The 14109-nt window shown below is 49.1% G+C and overlaps 1 protein-coding gene across 1 annotated transcript in view; it reads left to right on the forward strand.

Annotated features, from left to right (window-relative positions):
* TMEM132C (transmembrane protein 132C) overlaps positions 1-14109 on the forward strand; it is a 306364-nt gene that overhangs the window by 236772 nt on the left and 55483 nt on the right. Inside the window, exon 4 of the mRNA XM_055323344.1 lies at positions 7304-7487. Coding sequence (XP_055179319.1) covers positions 7304-7487 — 184 coding nt within the window. The remainder of the gene's footprint in view (positions 1-7303; positions 7488-14109) is intronic.

Raw genomic sequence — 14109 nt, forward strand, 5'->3', positions numbered from 1 at the left:
CTAGAAGAGCTGGATGCCTCCATGTTCTTTCTCCTCATCTGTGATGGGCTCTGCTTGCTCTATGGTTTTGTTCAACTTACCGGTGTCCATCTCACATACCCCAGTTTCTTTTACTAATTAGATTAGTTGCCAACATTTACACAATGTGTAAAACATGCACATTTACCTTCCTAAATATGCACGACGCCCTGCAAGACCAAGGTGTATATCCCCATTTCAGAGATGAGGAGACTGAGGTTTGGGGGCATGAGTAATAAGAGCAATGTCCCAAGGCGAGGTGTACAGTTCACACCCAGGGCTTTGCCTCCACAGCCTGGGCTCACACTCACCCACCATGCTACACCAAGGAAAATAAGTGACAGAATCTGGGCCAGCCAAATTCAGAGGCAGAGCTGGATGTGAGCATGACACCCAGGAGGGACAGTTAGGTCAGGACCTGAGGGGCTTGGGTAAAGTCCTGTTTTTCCTCCACCTGCTGCATTCATCAAATCCCAGGACTTGTGGCCTCAGGTGGACAAAGGTTTTCAAGTCCTGCCAGGTTACTGAACAGCAGAAATATTACAGCAATAATAACTACCATTTGGTGGATATTTGCTTTGTATGTTCTACACATGTGTTATGCCATTTATCCTTGCAATGGTCTCATGAGGTTGGATTAGCACAGAACAAGAAACTGATTCTTATCGAGGTGAAGTTAGTGAAGGTTTTCAATCCTTGCTGCATATTAGGATCACCTGGAGAGTCCTTAAGAATGTCAGGCTTCACTCCTAACCAATGAAAGTAGAATCCCAAAGGTGGAACTCAGACATCAGTTTTTTAAAGCTCCTTCACCAAATAATTCAAGATTACTACCAATGGTAAAGTAATTTACCCAGGATCACTCCCAACCCCACTAAAGTGTGCAATCAGAATTCCAACCTGTGTGCCTGATTTCAGAGCCCGTGGTTGCAATACCTACCCAGCTGTATAGACACTAGGATGCAAAAAAAAAGTCATAATAATTAGGAAGTGAGATGCTTGGCAATTCCAGAGAATCTTTTTTGTGTATAGCAGTTATTGTTGACTGCAGCCACACATTAAAATCACCTGAGCTGTGAAAGTACTAATGTCTGAGTGCCACCAGTCTTAAGATTCTGATTCCATTGGTCCAGGGTAGACCCAGGTATCAATAATGTATTCTCTTACTCTCCCCAGGTGATTACAACACTCGGCCAAGCCTGAGAACCCTGCTTTATAGGACAAGAAGGCTCAGATTATTTCCATGAGGGCTGTGATTCTCCTTTGAAGCAATGTCATTGGTATCAATGTGATTTGCAGTGGAGCACTCTCCTCATTCCTTCATATATTTTCTTGCTCCTATAACATTTTAGGCTTTTTTTAAGTCCAAACTCATAATCTAGTCCAAGAGTGCTTGGAAACAGGACAATCTTGAAGGCTTTGCTCCCCCATCTGCCCTTCTCTATTAACCTGCATTCTGAATTCTGTCTTGCATGCTAATTGCAGAAAGCAGGGATGAAAGAGTTGACTCCCTCAAGAGCAGGCCAGATCCCTCCCCAGTAGTCCTGGAATATTTTAGGGTGTGTGATCACAGCCAATCAGATATCTCCACTCAGCCCTTTGAACTTTAGGATGCGTGATGCAAAGAATCAAGGACAGTTGACAATGAGTTTTGGCACCATCTTTTTGGATGACAAAACAACTGGTTTTGTCCCAGGTTCTTGTAACTTTATTTTGCTCCCATCTACTCTCCGTGTCTTTTTTGTCACACTTTTTCACCATTTTGAGGCACTTGTCAAGTTCCATTTTGTCTGCCAGCCCAAGGTACTCTGCTGCATGCTACATGCCTCATGAGCTGAAATCCTTCAGCACCGTGGAGAGCTCTCGGAGATCCTCAGGGCATCAAGTTGACCTTGGGTCAATAGGACTATCTAATAAAGCCTTCCCGGAGGGGAAGTGTGTGTCCTTTGCCTTCGTGAAATTCACATAAAGTAGAATGAATAAAATAAAAGCCTGGGCCGAATGACTTGTTCTCCTGGACCAGCTTCCCTATTATGAAGTTGATTTCTTAATTTTGTTAGCCTCATTTCTTTCTGCAGGCATTATGCTGTCAACAGTGGCTGACACCCCGTAAGTGGGGAGGTAAAGTCCTGCTGGCCTCTTCACACACACACACACACACCCAGACTCCATTTTCTGGGATAGCAAATAGATAGAGTTCAATAGCTAAAAGGTTTGGTAAATTGGGTTTCCAGTAGCCCAAACTTTATTATGACTATTGGGGGAATTTATTTGTTTTTGAGTAAGAGCTTTTTTTTAAGCCAATTTTGAAAATTTCTTCCAAGGGTTACTGCAATAAATCTACACTATTGATTTAGCAAGTGGTGGTGCTTGGGCACTCTCTGGAGTCACTTAAGTGTTTAAATTCTTCTCTTTATTACTCCAGTAGTCTCACGCGCCCCAGATGGGCGGGCATGGAGGGCTCTTAGTTCCTTCAAGGCAAAAGCTTAGGAAAGATTTCTCTCAGCTCAGAGACAGCAGGAAGGCACCAACCACAGACAGAACTGCAGACAAATTTCTTATTTCTTGGTCTCCCTCTTCCAGAGAAATGTGTTTTACCGTGGTATCGTCTACCCGGACAGCTATGGAGTAAATGCAAATCTGAATGAACCCCAGTATGCATTGAATGGCAGACGTAGCATCTTTGCCGTGGCTTGTTCTCAAGATGCTCCTGGACCAGTCCTAGGGGGCATGTTTTCAAGGGACCTTCAGGCAGTCAAACATCCAGTCACTGAGGACAAATGTATCTTCAAGTCCTGCTGAAAACAAGCATAGTTAACATTTATTGATATTTGCTAGTGTGAAAATGTTCTAAGTGCATGATAGTTACTCACTCCGGTGCATATCTTCATATCAACCCTGTGAAATGGGAGGGAGTAGTGTCCCCAGTTTGCAAACAGGGAAAAGAAGGCTGAGTTGCACGTAGGTACCCAGCTAGTGAGGCCAGGGTTTGAACTCAGAAGGTCTGTTTGGAAGCCCACAGCATGATCGTACTGCCTGCTGTATTTCTTTGGCAGAGTTGTGTGTTATAATCTTGATTCCAATCCCCTGTTTCCCTCATTCTTCCATCTCTTCCTTCTTTCCCACCTTTTCCTTCCTTCTATTTCTCCCTTCATCTTTTAAATAAATACTTCTTGGGGCACCTGGGTGGCTCAGTGGTTGAGTGAGTGCCTGCCTTCGGCTCAGGTTGTGATCCCCGGGGTCCTGGGATGGTGTCCCACATTGGACTCCCTGCAGGGGAGTCCTGCTTCTCCCTCTGCCTATGTCTCTGCCTCTCTCTCTCTGTGTGTCTCTCATGAATAAATAAATTTAAAAATTTTAAAAATAAATAAATAAATACTCCACCCTCATGTCACTCTGACCCAGGATTCTGTACAGGCCCAGTATTACAACAGGTAAGGTTGGAGCTGTTTTTCATGTTGCAGGAGTAAAAGGGATGACATTAAGGACCAGCTCTGGTCCCACAGCCACCGCCATCACCACCTTGGTATGCTCAGGGCACTAGGACCACAGTTTGAAAATCCTCCCCCTGCACCTGCATTGTCTCCAGCATCTGCCACCTCCAAGTGTGGCACTTCTATGAAATACAGGAATACTACTTTCCTCAGCCAGAGAGAGCAAACTGACAGCCAGCAGAGATGCTGCTTGAGCCACATCGTGGCTAAAACATTAAAGTTCTTATATTTTAAAATCCAGACATTTTTACAGAAAAACTGCAGGATGAAAAAGAAATTTTCATGATCCATGAGGCAGCTGTTGGCTGGAATGAAGTGACCATGTGCCCATTCATAACAGAGCTGGAGACCACTGCCACCATATGAGTTTCTCCCCTTAGAATCCCTAAAGTCTCCCATTCCAAAATGTGGCTCCATTCATTTTAATTTGATCTATCACATTATATTGTTTTTGGAGATCAAACAGTGAAAAGCCATGTGGGGTGAGGGAGAGTAGGAAGCGGCAGAAAGGCACAAAAGTAAACCAACAAGGGGGCTGATTCTCTTTCTTCCCAAAGGAATTTCTCCTCTTGAGTCAGAATGTTTCATTCAGGGCCTCCCTGGGGTTCTTCTCACCATCGGGCTGATCTTGCCTGGCTCGAGGTCCCTGTGGCCTCAGAAAAGCTTCTTCTTCTCTTGGTCCAAGGTCTTTGGCCTCCTGCAGAACTGTGTCAGCCTTCTGCCCCAGCAACGCCCTCATGTCACTCTGACCCAGGATTCTGTACAGGCCCATGGAAAGCTGAAGTTTCCCCCAAAGTGTGACTTTATTTATTTTTTTCTATCATGAAACCAAGACTAAGTTTAGTTTGACTCACATGTGGTAGGAGGGGGAGTGGGGTGTCCAACGGACGTTTGCCCAGTCATTCATTGCCTTCCATCCACTGAAGGAGGTTGAGGACCAAGTAGTGCAAACACCCTCCCTGCATGCAGAAACACAAGGAAGTCTCTGTTCTGGCACTTGTGCAAAATAGGAACCATAATCACCTCCAAAAGGGTTTTTTATTGGGATTTGAAATAATCATGCATGGGATCTGGTCCAGTGCCTGGTACATAGAGAACTTTTCATATACAATGGCTTATTGTCCTTATTCTTATATTACCTTGAGTAGAATACCCTAGAAAGGTAACCCCATTGCTCACAGAAATCATATAACAACATCTTCCAAATTCGGAAAGACAAACACTGCTTCTTTTTCGTGGACCACTGCTGCCCTTCTTCAGCAGAATTGCAACAGAGGAGGACACAGCTAGGGTGTAAGACACGCTGGCCCCTCCTGCCTGCCAGGTTCCTCTCTGAATAATGGGAATGCCATCATTTCAATCGTCCAGATGACAAAACTTAGTCTCAGAAGGTGCCGTCAACTATTATGATGCTCATAAAAGAGTTTTCTAATGAAGATGAGTGTAGACTGAGGCGTGTTGCAAACTGGAGTGTATCCCGTGGGATCACGGTGGGTCTTGGGGTACCTGGACTTTTGTCTCATCCATAACTAAGGAAGTTTGCTGAGTGAAGTCCATCAAACAACCCCTGGATGTCTCCAGCATTCTCAGCCTGAACCTACCTCTGCTGTAGATAAAGAAGTGCCAGGGTGGGTGTTCTTGCTAGGAGAGTAATATTAACCCCCCAAATAAGGGCAAGTCTGTCACCCAGGGAAGAGAGAGGCCAGGCCAGAGCAGGTGGGAGGAATTTCCGGAGGCTGAGTCAAGCAGGCTCAGAACCCTGCAGGCCTCAGCTGCCTGAGCAGATTTGAGGCTCTTAGTTTAGAAACGCTCCAGATTCCAGACACTTCTCCCTCATTTTCCAAGGCAAGTAATTCATTCTTGAGATGGCACCGTTCATGGATTGATGCACTAGACACTAGATTTATGTCTCCTCCCTGAGGGATATCCAGCATCTCATAAATCATGATTTTCTGGGCCCTGCTTCCAGCCCAGAGAGCATGAGGCAGATACATGAGTCCCAGGGCTTTGGTAAGTGTGGTGATCTCCCTGCTACCTCCTGCTCTGGCCACAGAGCAGCACTGAGCAAGATGAGGTGGAGAATTAGCATTCTGGTTGCTGAGCAAACCCCCTAAACACTGGGCAGGTGTGTCCTTATTGTCCCAGCAAAAGGAAGGCCTTCTCTAGCATTCTCCATACTCTGCACTCTCCAGACTGGTGCATAGTAGAGATGCCATCTTCAAGCATACCTGTTTCCTTCTTGAGGTGCTACGGAAAATTGCCCTCAATTCTCCTGAAAACAGGTAGACCTCCCAGCTGATGGCAGTGGGAGATGCTGGGACAAGCTATACCCCCTGCACTTACAGCGATGCCCAGCAAACAGGCCCCACCCCTGGCTTCCCAGCTCCCCAGACTCCTGCCCACCCTCCAGACCACACTGCATGCCTGGGAAGCCCTTCCTTCTTATTTCCACCAGTGACAATTTTATCAGTTCAGCAGCTCCAGAAAGCTCTCCAAGTTCCCCTACCCTGACCTCCTAAAACAAGTGCTGGCAAACTTTTTCCATAAAAGTGTAGATAACACATAGGTTAGGTTCCACCAGCTACCCACTACCTAACAGCATTGCTCAACCCCGCTCTTGGCACACGAAAGCAGCAGAGACAGCTGGAAACATGCACACATGAGTCGTGTTTCCACAAAACAATTCATGAAAACGGGCCACAGACTGGATTCAGCCCTTGGGTGGCAGTTTGCTGACCCCTGCATGGGAGACTGTGGCTCAGTGTCCTGTGATTCCACACTTGGCCTCCAGCTGCCACGGGGAAGAAAGCCGTGGAGAACACAGGGGGGGCAACCCCCAAATATGCTTCCTTCAGCCTGACTGTGTGGTCGTGAGCAAGCCGCCCCATTTCTGGGCCTTAATATCATTGTCTGAAAAACGAGAAGCGTGGATCTTAGTTCCCAAAGCATCCCAATTGCTGAGGCAAGCTTGCTCCGAATACACATAGTGGGGGGTCACCTCGGATTTAGGGTATGGATCGAACTGCTTCTTTGGGGACCAGAGAGTCCCTGTATCTAATGAGCCCCTCCCTGGAAGCGGAAGGATGCAGGGCAGGTCACACCACCTCCAGGAGAGCCAGCGACATGAGCCAGGGACAAGGCAGTGGGGAGGAAAGAGGCAGGAAACCCACCTGCTCTGTGGGGCTGCACAGAAATGGTGGTCCTGTCTGCCTGGCTTAGCGACCCCAGGGCCTGAGCCCGAACTGCCCCTACTGCTGCCACAGAGCAGCCAGGTCCCCTGGAGCTGCCACATCCTCACCAGCTTCCCAGTCTGCATCCCCAAGGAGGGGTCTGACCCGCTGCAGGCTTGCACCTTGCTGCAGGGGAGTCCCTGGTCCCTTTTGTGCTTCTAGAACTGTGGGAAATGCTAAGGTGGGTTAAAGGTGGTTGATGAGCTGCCTGCAGCCTCTGGCATACCCAAGAAACGGAGCCCAAAATGTGCCCAACTTGGTTGCTAGGTCCCCCGGGCTCACACTGCGGGGGTGGAGCCAGCGGGCTCCTGTGGTCTGAGGAGCAGCACAGACGCCCCGTTAATGTGTCTGCTTCAGGCTCTGCCCAGATCCTCCTGCTGTGGGTCCTGCTCTGTCCCTAACTCACAGGTGGTGCCCCGGTCTGTGCTGCCCCCAAAAGGCGTTTGTTTCCTCCTTAGACTCTAGGTACCGTTGTGAGGGGGGCGGGCAGGAGAGGAGGGCCCTTCCACGGAATGAAGTCAGCCTAAAGCGATGCTCTTTGCTCCTTTGCTCCTTTTCCAGAAGCAGCAGCCTGTTCAGTGAGGTCATGCAGATGAACTTCGAAATAGCCAGCTTCAGTAGCCTCTCGGGGACTCAGCCCATCGCCTGGCAGGTGGAATATCCACGGAGAGCGACCACCGACACCGCCGTGTCCGAGATCTTCATCAGCCAGAAGGACCTGGCTGGCATCGTTCCTCTAGCCACGGTAAGATGTGCAGCCACCCCTGCACCCCGTGGCCTTCCCTCTATCTGTCCCGGGATGCGTGCCACATTTCTCAGCCTCGGTTACTTCCCTGCTAGCCTCACGACACTCGCTCTCACTGCACCCGATTTATCATTGACTTCTCTGGTTATGCCACTTCTTTTTATTCTCCTGTTCCTTTTTTTAAAAAAGGTGTATTTATTTATTTATTTATTTATTTATTTATTTATTTATTTATTTATTTATCTGTGAGAGACACACAGAGAGAGGCACAGACACAGGCAGAGGGAGAAGCAGGCTCCCTCTGGGGATCCCGATGTGGGACTCGATCCCGGAACTCTGGGATCCTGCCCTGAGCAAAAGGCAGACGCTCAACCACTGAGCTACGCAGGCATCCTGTCCTCTGTTCCATTTTTAAGGAAATGTTAGGTCACTCTGTATATTGGTCAGATAAGCTAGGCAGGGCTGGCTGCCACAGCACACAGCCCCACAAGCTCGGGTGGGTAACACAACCATGGCTGAAGTATTTAGGGGCTCTGCTTCGTGTGGGGTCTCAGGGGCCTCAATGGACAGGCCCCTCACCATCTTGTAGCACAACATCAGGAACACATGGTCCTCATGGTATCCATCACCGAGGAAGGGGTGGTTGGAGAGTCACATGCTTTTCTAAGCAATGGCCTGGAAATGACGTGTGACTCTTCCATATGATGCTGTTGGTCATAAGGAGTCTTGTGGCCTCGTCAGGTCTCCAGAGGGTGCAGGGGGAGGGCTGGGTGAACACCACAGTCTAGCTCCCCACGTGGCAAGTCAACATGGCCTGGACCCACACAGAACACAGCATGAATATAGCACACACAAACTCAGCCGTGACTTCTGGTTCGACCTCCTGGCCGCTGGGAATGAGCACGGAAGAGAGCATGGTGAGAAGCCACACTGCAGTTTTGCTCTGTGGTCACGCACCTGCTCCTGCCATGCCAGGACCATTCTCCAGAGCCATGCCCGCGCTTGACTCCGCCCCACAGGGAGACACCCTGCCGGGAGGTCAGAGAGGATGGCGTTTCAGAGGCGCGTGGAGAGCACTTGGAAGTTCAGCTACAACGGTTTTTGCCAGAATCCTCCCTCCTTCACATGGAGCCTGGCATGGAGGTTGTAAACCTAATTTCTGCTCAGCTTTGGCATAAGCATGCTTCGTCGATACCAAGCTGGGAAATACATCAATTAGGATTCTTTAGGTTCCATGCTGACAAACTGCCACCCAGTTGGCTTAAGTACAACAAGAATCTACTGGCTTGTGTGGCTCAGAGTCGAGGATCCATCCAGGCCTCACGTCACGTCCACCTGATCTGGACTCAGCTCTGTCTCTAGGACTATTTTATTCTGCCTCTTGGCTTCCCTCTGCATTGACTCATGATGGCAGCATGGCTGCTAATACTCTTGCCAAATGGTTCAAGCCTGGAGCCCAGGAAGAGCACGTGGCTCATTTCCAGAAACTCCAACAAAGTCTCACAGTCATGACGACTCCTATGGGATCGTACCGTCTACCTGAAGCATTGCCCATAGCAGGGATGTTACACATGTTGGAACAGACTCTGTGGATTTTCTGCCCTTGCCTCACCTTGCCTTGCCTCACCTTCCACCTCAAGCACCAGCACATTTTTGCCTGAGATTTCTTTCTCAGTCCAAAGCTGTCCTTCCCATCTATGCAGCAGGACTGATGTTGTCTGCACTTCACAATAAACTACTTGCAATGGAATCCTTCTGGGAAAATGCAAACCAAGATATGGGTCAGCTGCACAAACCATGAGAGAAACCAAAGAGCTTTCAGGGTTGTTTTGTTAGAAGACACAAGAGTGGACACCAGGCAGCAGATGGACACACAGCCCCTCCTGATACCTGGCATGCAAGGAGTTGAAATGCCTTGTCCAAATAATGAAGCCACTCTGTGAACAGGACTCCGCCACATACAGCCTCAGGACCAAACTCAGCCTCTGCTTGTGTTTCTAAGTCAAATTTTACAGGAACACAGCCACATCCATCCATGTCTGAATGGTCCATGGCCACTTTCGCTCAACACAGGAAGACCTGAGTTTTTGTAGCAGGTGCTGAGTGGTGTACCACCCCTAAAGTATGTACTGACAGCCCTTTCTGGAAAAAGTGTACCAATCTCTTCTACAGAGGAACTGAAATAGGTATGTCTCACCCCTGGCTGTACATGTGCATCACCTAGGAGTCTTTAGGAATTATTGTTGTTTGGGCCCCACCCTGACAGATTAAGTGAGGATCCCGAGGGCTGGGAGGCAGGCACTGGTGGGCAATTCCATGGTGCAGCCAGAGTTAGAGACAGAGTAGCATCAAAGCTCCCTTTGGGACTTAAAACGCCATTACTCTCTTATTACTGTTATCAGCCTGCCTGGTAAGAGCTTGTAAGTGAGAGTGTCACTTGGCAAAATTACATTATGGATTCCAGGAAATAGATAAGTCAGAGATCTTTGAGTTATACAGATGACTCATCCAACCCAGCCCGACTCAAACGTGGTTCATGTAACTAAAACATCTAGAAAAGCGTTCTCAAGCTAATGTGTGTTGAAATCAGCTGGAGATTTTTCCTACATGCAGATTCTCATTCAGGAAGTCTGGGCTGGGTGTTTTTTAAAGGTCCTGAGTTATGCCAGTGCTGCTGGTCTGCAGACCATCCATGGGGTGCCAAGGATCCAATGCAGCAAATGATGTCATCAAGGAAGGTGATGCTTTCATCTGTGTGTTCCCCCTGCTAGACTCACTCTGCAGGTGGCTGTGCCCCCAGAGCTGCTCTGAGCATAGCATCGTGTCCAGCAGGACAAGAGGGAAAGCCTTGCTGCCGACACTCAGGCCAGTCTCCGGGACTGGATCTGATTAGAACTGATTGGCTTGGGGATCCCTGGGGGGCGCAGCAGTTTGGCGCCTGCCTTTGGCCCAGGGCGCGATCCTGGAGACCCGGGATCGAATCCCACGTCGGGCTCCTGGTGCATGGAGCCTGCTTCTCCCTCTGCCTGTGTCTCTGCCTCTCTCTCTCTCTCTCTCTCTCTCTCTCTATCATAAATAAATAAATTTTTTTTAAAAAAAGAACTGATTGGCTTGGCTCAGGTCATGTGACCAGCCTGAAGCCAATCACTGAAGCCAAAAGCTGTGACGCTCAGATCCGTGGGGCCTGAGGAACTTGCCCCCAGGAGCAGGTGTAGAGGCTGAGAGCTGGTGGGCGTGGTGCTCGGTGGGAAGCTGTGGCTGCCACCAAAAGAGAGGGGGTGGACAGGCGCCAACAGCACATCCTCACCCCAGAAGGCGTCATCTACTGCCAGGAGCCACTAAAACTCTGAGGTTGAAGAATGATTCCTCTTGACTTCACACATCCGAGAGGAGGCGTCAACCATCTATAACCGTGGGGCCAGGTTCAGTCTGCCGCCTGTCTTCATGCCCTGTGCCAAGCAGGGAATGGTTTCTGTATTTCCAAATAGCTACAGTTTAAATGATTGTATAAGCAGCTTTTTAATAAGCTCAGTTTTGCCGCTTGGTTGGCAAACCCTAAAATACTTTCTGTCTGACCCCTTAGGGCAAAAGTGAGCAGGCCTAGGATGTGAAACTTTGACCTATCCTACCTAGTTTAAAAAGATAAGGCTTTCAGGTACTGTGAAAAGTGAAATCATGGTAAGGAGAGGAGATCTCATCTCGCCATACTTTTCAAGGGGCCACAAGAAGGCCGTCTTTGAAGCAAGATGTAATTACTTGCAGTGATTGTTTTTGTAATGCTTTTAAGGTAAAATGGAGTGACTACTTATGTCATACTCAGAATCCATTTGTTTGCAAGTAACTGTAAGCGAATTCAAACTGGCTTCATCCAAATGATCTTTGACGGGCTCACATGGCTGAATACCGCTGGGCTGCATTCAGGTGCTTGTGTGATGTCCTCATTTTGCATCCCCTGCAAGGTACGGTTTGATCTCAACTGCGCAGAGCAGTGTGGGATGTTTGGAGCTATGATGACAGGCACACAGTAAGTGAGGCCGTTTGGAGGAGCTTCTCTTCTCTGTTTTAGTTTTTTCAAAGTTTTTTTTTTTTCTAGAATAAATTTTAGTACAGTTTTAGGCAGCCAGGATGTAAACTTTTATTGGAAGCAACTAGCAAATAGAACTGAAGCTTGAATAGGAGACGAGAAGTTAAAAAAAAAAAAGTAAACAAGAAGCAAATCTGTATGTCACCTGCTGGCAGCCAGTGAGTCGAGTGGTCAAGTCATGGAAAAAGTTAAGTCAATTACCCCCAACTGACGCTCATTTCTAAAGAAATCCAAATGTCAGAAAGGTAAAACAGAGGATTGCAAGATGGGAAATCTGCCTCGTTGGGGAAGTGCTCACCTTCAAGCCAGGCCTTTTCAAATGCCTTCCTCAGTCCAGGTGAGAAAGCCAGGAATCCAGACTCCTCCGTGACCTTGGGTCCCCCTCAGTGGCAGGCTCCAGCTCCCATGGAATGAATGAAATGGGACCAGGAAGGGTCTCAGCTCTCCTGCAAACTGAGCCATCGAGATGGGAGTCTCTGAGCCATGCTGACCCTTGGCACTGCTCTGTGTGGAGAGCACTGATTCAGAAAACCAGCATTTGCACACCGCCCCCCCCCCACTTTCATGCTTTCTTGGCAAAGGGCCCTCTGGTTGCTGGGAGGCAGGGAAGCCCCCATCTCAGCTCTATAGCCTTATGCACCCCGTCCCTCCAGTCCCTACAGCTGCCTCTGCACACACAGCACGTACTTTAAGCCCAGAGTCAGGCAGGGTGGGGGATGTGCAGAGAGAGGGGTCTGCATGAGAGCACCCAGGGCAGCGCAGACCACCACATGAGGGAGCATTGGAAGCCAAGGAAGTTTTGAGATTCGGTTCTTTCACCTAAGGAAGGAATAGTCACATCACAAGTTGAAAACTCATGAGTAGAGGCCTGACACAGACTTCCAGGAGGCAGTTTCTGTGCACTGGTGAAGTGTCCAGGGGTAGTGGTCTCTTTTCAAGAATAAAGGGGCAGCAGAAGACATTCAAGGTCACACTGCACCCTCACAACGTGCAGGCCATTGTGGATGTTCACTGTGGTTGCCCCGGGGAAACCAACAGCAAACTGACAACTCTGACTCTTGGGGTGCATGCACTCTGGGGTACATACACTCCAGGGTTACATATACTCTGGGAGTGCCGGCACTCTGGGGGTGCCAGAGGGCAGCAGACATGTAGATACTTCACAGGATAGGACGGGGTAACAATAAGATGCTGCTGTGAAGACATGCGATGCAGGGCTGGGGGTGGAACAGAAGTGTTTCTAGTTCCAGTCATGTCTCCATGTTTAAAAAAAAAAAAAACTAACTAAATCTTATGCGTAGCCTGGAGAAGGCAGGAACCTCTAATTTGGGCAGGTGTAAGGAGACGCCCTCTGCTCCAGGACTGACGGACTGAGTTCCAGATTGAGTTTCCTGGGAGGTGGCGAGATTCACCCTGGTTTTTAAAGAGTTTCAGACAATTACCTTTTTTTTTTTTTTTTTGCCTTTGCAAACTAAAAATGAAGTCATTCTCCTTGACCCCTGAAACATGGTGGGAACTTGCAGGGTTTTTCTTCCTTATACAAAGCTTTCGAAATTTCTAGAACGTGTCCATGTCTCTCCGCATAAAATCAAATTTAAAATAAAGTGGCTGTCGCCAGGGCTCTTTAAAGCAGAGATTGCTACGTGTTCTCACATCTGCAGAATGATGATCTTAATCCTCACCTCTCCGGGGCGTCCCGGAGATTCGTTAAGGTTTGAGAAGTGCAGGGAGCCCCGGGCCAGTGTGCGGCAGGCAAGGATGGCGTGGGGGCGGGCGGGGGCGGGTGTTGGCAGTGGTCTGTCCCCCTGCTCTGCTCAGCTCTGGGCCCCAGGGGCTGGCCTCCATGAACGGCAGCCTCCAGTCTCCCTGGGCCTCTGACATCTACTGGGGTTCAGCCAGCGGGAGGACCGGAGGTGACTGGCCAGAGCCAAGAGAGACAGAGGCTCCTGTTGTGGCTTGAATGATGACCCCGAAAAGCTATGTTGCCGTCCTAACCTCCTTCCACACCCCCTCATCCCTCCCTGTCTTGCTGCAAGTCCTCCAGAGGCATGGTCTTCTCTGCCTGTGGCTCCTGTCTCCTCCTTCGGGGCTCTGGGGACTGGCTGCCTCCCCCTGCCCGGGGACCGGGGCTCCTCAGAGCTCCCAGCTGCACAATCCTTGGCTCCTTCCTTTGCTCCTGCCCATGGCCGTGCCCTCCCTTCATTACACACCCTCTAACCCACTCCTTTGAGGAGAGATCCTGTTTGCAGCGAGGCCCCAAGGGATGCAGGCTCCATGTGCCTTCTAGTTCTCTCCAGGAAACACAGTATGGTCACCCTCAAAAGCAGACATGATCAGGAAGTGGTCCTGACCACTTTCATCCTCTCTTCATAGAAAATTAACATGGAAGATACAGGTGAGGGGATCTGTTGGGGTCTCTGAACCCCATGGTTGGAATTTTTCTATCCAACAGCATCCTCTGACCATTTGTCGACATCCCTTCCCTGCTAAGTTCGGAGAACCAGATGCAGGGACTGAACGGGCACGAACAGGTGGGAG

The sequence above is a fragment of the Nyctereutes procyonoides genome, unplaced genomic scaffold (genome assembly GCF_905146905.1).
Source record: "Nyctereutes procyonoides isolate TBG_1078 unplaced genomic scaffold, NYPRO_anot_genome, whole genome shotgun sequence".
Taxonomy (NCBI): domain Eukaryota; kingdom Metazoa; phylum Chordata; class Mammalia; order Carnivora; family Canidae; genus Nyctereutes; species Nyctereutes procyonoides.